The sequence below is a fragment of the Gobio gobio genome (genome assembly GCF_949357685.1).
Source record: "Gobio gobio genome assembly, chromosome: 11".
Lineage (NCBI taxonomy): Eukaryota > Metazoa > Chordata > Actinopteri > Cypriniformes > Gobionidae > Gobio > Gobio gobio.
Genome location: NC_137104.1, coordinates 41,043,555 through 41,052,304, shown reverse-complemented (window position 1 = coordinate 41,052,304; position 8,750 = coordinate 41,043,555). Strand labels below are relative to the sequence as shown.

Here is an 8,750-nt window from a genome sequence, read left to right as displayed (position 1 = left end):
ATCAGAGGAAGAGATGGAAATTCTGGAGCCATGTGGTGTAAGATGAGGTCACTGGACTTCTTGGGTGGACAGTGATAGGACATGGGGGATCCACGAGGGACAGACCCAAATTTAGATGGCGTCAGCTCCATCTCAATAACCCCATCCAATACAACAGCCATGAGAGGCTGGGGCTGCACCTGGCTTAATTTGCTTCCAGATGCCATCATATATGGATCTGGCAGTGGTCCTAGAAAAAAAGAGCAAAGAGATGCACAAGATTATTGGCCACACAAAAGAATAGTTAGACATGAGTGCTTAACTACATTTACATTTTCTTCATTGTTTCAGTGGTAACCATAATGATGCTAGTCATAACATAAAATAAAATAAAAACTTAACTTACTCTCACAAAGCAAAAATCAAACAGTTAACAAATGTATCACCTGTATATGCCTTATACAAAGTGGACCTCAGACCGTTCTTGCCCACTGTTTTGGGCTTTTGCACCACCAGCTCACTAACAGGTTCAGGATTCCCTTAAAAGTAGAAGACAAAAAGCAGTTACAGTCTGTAGGCACTACTAGGGGTGTTTTTATAATAATTTACAGTTGTTATAGATACACATAAGTTCTTAAATCACAATGACATGTTTATCACAAACCCACCTGTGTTCTTGGTCTGTGCCATGTTTGCAAGCCACTTGTGCAGGCCAAGGGGAGGGGGACAGCCTGCAGACCCAACTGTGAATAATGTGCTGTCTGGTACAGGATGGCAACTACGTGATTGCAGAATCCTTTACCAGCCGCACAACTGCAGGAGAAAGCTTTCAGGTTGGCACTTTCTGCCTCCAGTGATATCTAGACACAATAACAAATAGGTTACACTGAAGTCATACTTATGCTGTTACATCAATGTTCATAATAAAATTAAACTATAACTTTCAGTAGGGTGACCAGATTTAAGTTGTATGTATATATATATATATATATATATATATATATATATATATATATATATATATATATATATATATATATATATATATATATATATATATATACACACACACATATAATATATATTTAAATAAATACACACATACATATGTGTGTGTGTGTGTGTGTGTGTGTGTGTGTGTGTGTGCGTGTGTGTGTGTGTGTGTGTGTGTGTGTGTGTGTGTGTGTGTTGCAAAAGAACAAATACACTTTTGACTACAAAATAAGACATACACGATTTAAAAAATATATATAGTTTGTTTGCCACAAAAGCAAAGCATGTTGTCTATTTTCTTTTAATAAAACTTGACTTTGACTATTTTTATTCTTTAAATTCTTATTAAAAAAAAGTCTGGTGACATGTATTTTTTCTTCAGGAGTGATTAGTAAAGTCAAGTAAAAACTCTTTGGATGTGTTTTTGGCAAACACATCATTTTCACTTAGAAAACGTTTTAATGTTTGGACTGAACCTTTTTCTTTTGACAAACATGAAGCTTATGCGCAAGTTCTGGCAGGAAGATTCAATGTTACGTCACTTATCACATTCAGACCTATCCAATCAAGTCATAATTCTCAGAGTATAAAAGATCGGTAATTAACACGTCTGAGTTCACAGATGCTGACACCAGCATTGCAGTTGACGATCCGGACGTTCCGTGGCGGTCGATCGCTGGTCCTAATGTGCAATACAGTGGCGTTCAAAGTCCATGTCAGCCTATCATTCTGTTCATTGGGCTGTCGCGGCAACAGACACGCGTTTAGATCCAGAGCAGTCACTTTCAATGGAGGACTATCTGGGCATGTTATCAAAGACACGGCTGTGATCTTCATCACCATTCTGGCGTCATCACTTCATCACCATTCATCACAGTGATATGTGATTATGCATTTCCAATATCGATCGGGTGTAGTATTTTACTCTTTCTCAAATTGTCGCAAGCATGCGTGCACGAGACGCGCACCTGCTTGTGCGTTGCTCGTTATCGCTTGCTCGTGTTGTAAACTATCCACAGTGCCTTGTAAATGATTCGCATGACACTGGTTACCGTTAACGATTGTATTTTGTTTAGAAAAGCTGAAACCGAACAGCTGGCACAGCATATTAGCCTCTATCATTCTCCCCATGAATGCAAGGAATCCAATACGGGTTTTAAAGCGACATGCACCCATTAATCGGGGCTTCATGATTAACAGAAGTTAAGCTGAAATCGCGAATGGATTCAGTGTTATCAGATCGCTAAAGTTGAATTAACTATGCTAATTTGCTCAGCATATATTTTTAAGTACAGCACCGACATCAGTGCTTGATCCGTTCTCATTCAATGGTGCTATCCATCTTGCAAACGCTGTGAGTTCGTCACATACAAAATGCAATTGAAACTGACACCATAGTTTCAAGCTTAGAAGTGTTATGGGCCTGTCATCAGCAGAGTACATATTTTGCTCAAACATACGGGGCACCCAGTGTTGAAATGGCTTCCTTGTGTGATTTGACATGGCTTCCTTTACTATGAGGAAGAACCGTAGCGTTCTGTGCTCTTATAAAGGTGCCGTTGCTTATTGCTTTATAAATATGCGCTTCATATTAATAAATTAGTTCATTAAAGCAAACATGTATAGTAATTGTGCTTTTGTCTTTGCGTTACTCCAGTTAATATGACTCTATTCGTGTTTTATTCCGCTACTGATATCTGGATGCTTCTGTCTATTTTAGGAACTTTAGAATTTAGTGCTATGTCTCATTCGGTCCTTCTGTACTACGACGCCATGGTTACAATTATGAATTAAACAAAGTGTATCTCGCTAGTACTCAAAGCACCATATGTCAAGTAAGGTTTGCTTAATAAACAAGGTTTGACTGGATATTCGATAGCAGCAATTTAATTCCGTACTCAATCCGACCCATTTTTCATTAAGATTGCATCCTGTACAGCAACTAAATCGCAGCACGGGAATACAATTATTCAAATCTTTTATGAATATAGTAAGTGAGCAGAGTGCGTTCCCTTTATAAATGCATGAAACCATCAAATGCTTCAGTTCAACTTAACTCTGACACTAGTTGAAACCGTTTCGGTCAATCTGACTAAACCAAATCATGAATCTATAGCATGTTCTACTCTTCGTTGGTCAAACGTATGCACTAGAAGGCAGAATTGGTCAGTGAACAAGCGCTGAGCCATTCAATCCTGATTGTGTATGTTCCACCCAGTCAACACGTGAGATCATGCGATGATCACAGTGACATCACACAATCCTCATACTGTGATCCTCAGCATGTGTGTAAAGCGTGAGCTCAAGGTGAGTTCATCTGATCCTCATACTGTGATCCTCAGCATGTGTGTAAAGCGTGAGCTCAAGGTGAGTTCATCTGATCCTCATACTGTGATCCTCAGCATGTGTGTAAAGCGTGAGCTCAAGGTGAGTTCATCTGATCCTCATACTGTGTTCCTCAGCATGTGTGTAAAGCGTGAGCTCAAGGTGAGTTCATCTGATCCTCATACTGTGATCCTCAGCATGTGTGTAAAGCGTGAGCTCAAGGTGAGTTCATCTGATCCTCATACTGTGATCCTCAGCATGTGTGTAAAGCGTGAGCTCAACATGAGTTCATCTGATCCTCATACTGTGATCCTCAGCATGTGTGTAAAGCGTGAGCTCAACATGAGTTCATCTGATCCTCATACTGTGATCCTCAGCATGTGTGTAAAGCGTGAGCTCATTGTGAGTTCATCTGATTCTCATACTGTGATCCTCAGCATGTGTGTAAAGCGTGAGCTCATTGTGAGTTCATCTGATTCTCATACTGTGATCCTCAGCATGTGTGTAAAGCGTGAGCTCATTGTGAGTTCATCTGATTCTCATACTGTGATCCTCAGCATGTGTGTAAAGCGTGAGCTCATTGTGAATGCTTCACACTCCGGTCCAGTTGGCGGTGGTAAATGCACCATCTAAGCTGGTCTTCCAACCACCATAAAACATGTAAAGAAGAAGAAAAAGTTGTGCATGGTATTGTTACACCGCAGAAATGGTGAGTGGCCTATTTACAAACTTTTAGATGTGCAATGTGGTCTGGTCTTTTTTTTTTTTTTTTTTAGCAGAGTACTGCTCACACATGCTACATGTGCACCAGCCCTTTTACCTTCAGTAATCACACCAAAATTGCTAGCTGCAGCTAGTTTGCATATCAGTATTTGTGAATTGTTAGGCCTGTTAAGTCAGATCATTACAACATTACTAACTTTATATTTCAATATATACATTTTTTTTATTTATACTTATATTTCAATAATTAACAAGCGCTGTAAAACAACAGTAAGCAAGAATGCTGCACTGGTTGCTCATTCAAACTATCATTGCTCTTTGGATAAAAAGATGAAGTACGCCTACTCTTAGATACTCATATTAAAGATAAAAAGCCTTATTTCACCACGCTATATGACTAGTTTTTTAACAACAACTTCTATCTGCAGAACTGTAGCTGTTTTATGTTAAAAGCTTCAACGTCACTTCCCATTTACCAAAACTCAAAGTGACTGACATTCATCCTCTTATTAACATAACAAGCAACTTTACCCAGACATCAGATGCAACACTACATCATTAAGAATGTAAAGTGTAGATCTACAAAAGTGTAGTTTAAAGTACTTTATGATACACACTTTCTTTAGGATGCACAACAATTGTCCAAAGAAGACTTCTTAAACAATTATCAAATACAGTAATCAGTGAGAGTGGCTAAGGTTGTCCTCTCAAACTAAAAAAATGTGTAAAAGATTTATGTGTTTCATATAATGTTTTACTAATACAGAAGTTCTTTTTGGCCTGTTAGGATTTGGAAACAAAAATTAAGGTGTGTGTGTGTGTGTGTGTGTGTGTGTGTGTGTGTGTGTGTGTGTGTGTGTGTGTGTGTGTGTGTGTGTGTGTGTGTGTGTGTGTGTGTGTGTGTGTGTGTGTGTGTGTGTGTGTGTGTGTGTGTGTGTGTGTGTGTGTGTGTGTGTGTGTGTGTGTGTGTGTGTGTGTGTGTGTGTGTGTGTGTGTGTCAGTATCGAATTTGTTTATTCGGTGATGGACAGACATCTGTTGTACCAATCAGTTGGATTTTTGATGACAATGGAACATTGAAGTGTCGATGGACATCATCACTCTCAAACATTAAAAACAATTCTCCACCAAACCCTAACTGGAAGGTTTATGACATTGTGAAGATCGTTGGACCATCAATTGGTAAGAAGTTGCAATAATGGTGCATTTGAATTGAAAATGAATGTGATGCTGAAATGTGGGTATAAGAACACAAATTCAAGTTGTTGTGCTTAATATAAGACAATCACAATTTTAGTTTTACATAAGTATTTAACATTTCTGGAAGATTTTTTTCTCAATATTATGATAGGTGGTCTTATAAATTTACTAATCATAATATATTTATGTATTCAATGATGAATAAATAGTTGACTGAATTTCCATTATACACATAGTATACATAAATTTACCACTTACAGGAGACTATGATCAAGCAAATCAATACATCTCAGATTACACAACGGGGGTCTCAGCAGCAGAGGACTCAATTACTTATTCAATGACAGACCCTGCAGTTGTGGAATTACGTGAGAAGAGAAAAAGGAAAAATAAGCTCTGTAATGAAAGTGACATCAATTCAGAGACATCTTCCTGTGAAGGTCTGTATATATTGAAATGATTGGTATGCAGAAAACAATTTAGCCATAACTCTGTGATCATTCTTTATTTTTATGTACTAAACAGATGATATGAACTTGAAGCAGTCAGGAAATGAAGTGAAGCAATCTGGTCTGAAGTCAAGAAATGTCCCACTGCCCAAACCTCCTATATACCATGGTTAGCCTGTTTTAACTTTGATGTAGAACTTTGAACTTGCTAAAGCGCTTTTATGTTTTTTCAATCCATTTTTTATTAGTTTGTTTTTTTCTTCTTTTGAACATTAGTCAATATTCAGCTCATTCAGAAAGTTCAGTGTGACAGTGTTTTAACTTTTTAACTAAACTTTTATTTAATATAAAATATTTTTCTTCTGCATGATCTATCTTTAAAGATACTCTTCAGAGAAGTGGGAAAAAAGATGAGGATGATCCCAAGCCCACAAGCTCTGATGTCTCAGGTGATTTAAACATATACACACATATTCAAAAGATAAATTCATGTATTAATGGTGTGTATAATGTGTTACTATGCAGAGGTTTTTACACTTTATATTGCCAAAACCCACCATATATGATGAACCTTTAGCTAAGGAGTAATGTTGGACATGTAAACCTGAAGATAAACATTTTTAGTTCAAATTTATTAGTTTTATAGAAGCTTTACAAAGAATTCTGTTTTACAAAGAAATACAAATCCCATACTACAGATAAAAACCCCCAAATATAAACACTTAAATGTCTCTATCAAGAACTTAAAAATGTGACTGTAACAATGTTTGAATATATTAATATTTATGTTTTTTATGAATTTTATGAAGACCCTTACAATGTTTTGGGTCCCCTGACCCCGGTTAGAAAACCCATGCATTCATGTATTGATGTACATTAAGCCACTTACTTCTATATATTCCTCTCAGACTTTCATGATCTTCAACAACATCACATGACTTGACATGTGTATACAAGGTTTGTTATGGCAAAAGATTAGGTGATCATACTAATTTTAATGTGATAAACAGATGATGTGCATTTAAAGAAGTCAAGAAATGCAATGAAGCGAGTTGGTCTGAAGACAAAGAATGTTCAGCTGGCCAAAACTCCCAGATACCATGGTAAGCTTGTGTTTTAACTTATCTAAGGAACTTAGCAGAATCAGCTTTATAATTTTATTTGCAGATTTTGAATGTCTTATGTCTTTTCTTGAAAGTAGTCAAGAGTCCACTTATTCAGAAAGCTCTGTGTGTCAAAACATCGGGTGAGTATGAAACACTTTTTCTCTTAAATTGAATCTGGTTAAGCTAATTTGATCATTCTAATTCGCATTGTTCAGGTGACTGTCTGGATGATAACAATGGAAGCCCTGATGACAGTTATTTAAACTCAAGCCAGCCCAACCCAGTATTCTTAGGTGAGACAATAGATATTCCCTTTAACACATGCAAACACATCACAAGGTACCTTATAAGAGAATGTTGTGTCATGACTCTCACAGATACTCTTCAGGGAAATGTGGCAATGCATGAGGATGATCATCCCAAAAGCTCTGCTTCTTTAGGTGAGTTATAATTTAATATAATTTATTGTGTGCGTGCGCGTGCGTGTGCGTGCGTGTGTGCGCGTGTGTGCGTGCGCGTGTTTTTTTTACATTGTACCAAATGTCCCCACAATTAAAGTGAACCACCTACATGTGCATTGTGGATAAAACGATCAGGGAAAAAACGGTTTAATTGATGTAGAAAAATAAATATAGAAACAATATAACTGATTTAGATAAATACAATTTCACTGACCTTATGTATGTAATTTTGATAACAGGGAAGGAAACAAAATGCAAAGTCACCATGGAGAAATTGTTTGGTATGTGATATATCAATTAGACATTATTTATTTATACAGACAACAATCCTTTGCTATATAACAATCTAACTTTACAATTTTTCAGATCTGAATACTAAGATACTCCAACAAATTCAAATGCTGGAACAGAGACAAGCTGTCATCATGAATGACTTGGCAAAAGTTAAGTCTGTTCTCATGAAGCAGGCAGAAGAAGATGCCCATGAGGAACTTTTTAAACAACAACAGTGCTCCAGCTTTGAAACGTTTGAAGCCTTCTGTCAGAGGCTTGAAGAAGACAAAAATTATCGAGAGCTTTATGTTAGTACTACTATATAAATTTAGCGTTTATTTTTTACAACAAAGCCACAGTTTTATTTTTTTATTTTTTTGCAGCAGATACCATGTAAAAGAAATGTTGAAGCCTGGTATATTTTAATCATGACAATATTATGTATGTTTTTGTCAGGTACACCATCTCATCCATACTCACGGCAGCTCCAATATAGGTGAGATGGTGAGACAGGCTTTAAAAAGCATAGCGTCAGACAATGTTCTCTGTCTGTATAACAGAACGGGGAAAGATGGGAAGAAGGTGTTGCCACCTGTGCTCCTGACATGTTTGAAAAGTAAGTGTTTAAGTTTTGGTTTGTGCATCTGGATGCTGCTATAGAAATTGTAATGTTAACACCTTGCTCTTTGTGTTTTTAGAATGTGTCAGGTGTTTTCACAAACAAAATGAAATAGAGGTGAAGAAGCTAAAAGTAACCACCAGAACAACACCAGACGCGGAATGTATTCGCCAAGTAGAAATTTTTTTGTCCAACGCCAACACCAGGCTGAAAAGGAAACCAAATAAAGGAAAAAGCTGACTTTTTGTTTGATTGTTTTTATTTATGGAAATAAAGAATGTGGGTGTAAAAGTTTGAGTTAACTGAATAATTTTAGATAACAGTGAACTAACACCATTATTGCATAGTGGTGTTATATGGTGATCTCACAGTATGAGCACACAGTGAGTGCGCAGTGACATCACAGTGACCACAGTATGAGCACACAGTGATCACAGTATGAGCACACAGTGATCACAGTATGAGCACACAGTGACCAGAGTATGAGCACACAGTGAGTGCGCAGTGACATCACAGTGACCACAGTATGAGCACACAGTGATCACAGTATGAGCACACAGTGATCACAGTATGAGCACACAGTGACCAGAGTATGAGCACACAGTGAGTGCGCAGTGACATC

General features: G+C 37.3%; 1 protein-coding gene across 1 annotated transcript; it reads left to right on the top strand.

The window, feature by feature from the left end:
- Positions 1–3,966: 3,966 nt before the first annotated feature.
- LOC307133622 (uncharacterized protein) lies at positions 3,967–8,415 on the top strand. Its single transcript, XM_079828754.1, has 13 exons — positions 3,967–4,006; positions 5,072–5,202; positions 5,481–5,660; positions 5,746–5,838; positions 6,053–6,118; positions 6,680–6,772; positions 6,868–6,915; positions 6,991–7,068; positions 7,153–7,215; positions 7,476–7,517; positions 7,603–7,817; positions 7,966–8,125; positions 8,208–8,415. Exons 3-13 carry the CDS (start codon positions 5,561–5,563, stop codon positions 8,366–8,368), a joined length of 1,119 nt encoding a protein of 372 aa, XP_079684880.1. The 5' UTR covers positions 3,967–4,006; positions 5,072–5,202; positions 5,481–5,560; the 3' UTR covers positions 8,369–8,415.
- The last annotated feature ends 335 nt before the right edge of the window (positions 8,416–8,750 follow it).

Bases quoted from the DNA above. Each gene is read 5' to 3' on its own strand.
- LOC307133622 (XM_079828754.1), top strand. From the start codon at position 5,561: ATGACAGACCCTGCAGTTGTGGAATTACGTGAGAAGAGAAAAAGGAAA. The intron at 7,216-7,475 runs GTGAGTTATAAT...TTTTGATAACAG, and splicing joins CAAAAGCTCTGCTTCTTTAG to GGAAGGAAACAAAATGCAAA. The intron at 7,518-7,602 runs GTATGTGATATA...ACAATTTTTCAG, and splicing joins CACCATGGAGAAATTGTTTG to ATCTGAATACTAAGATACTC.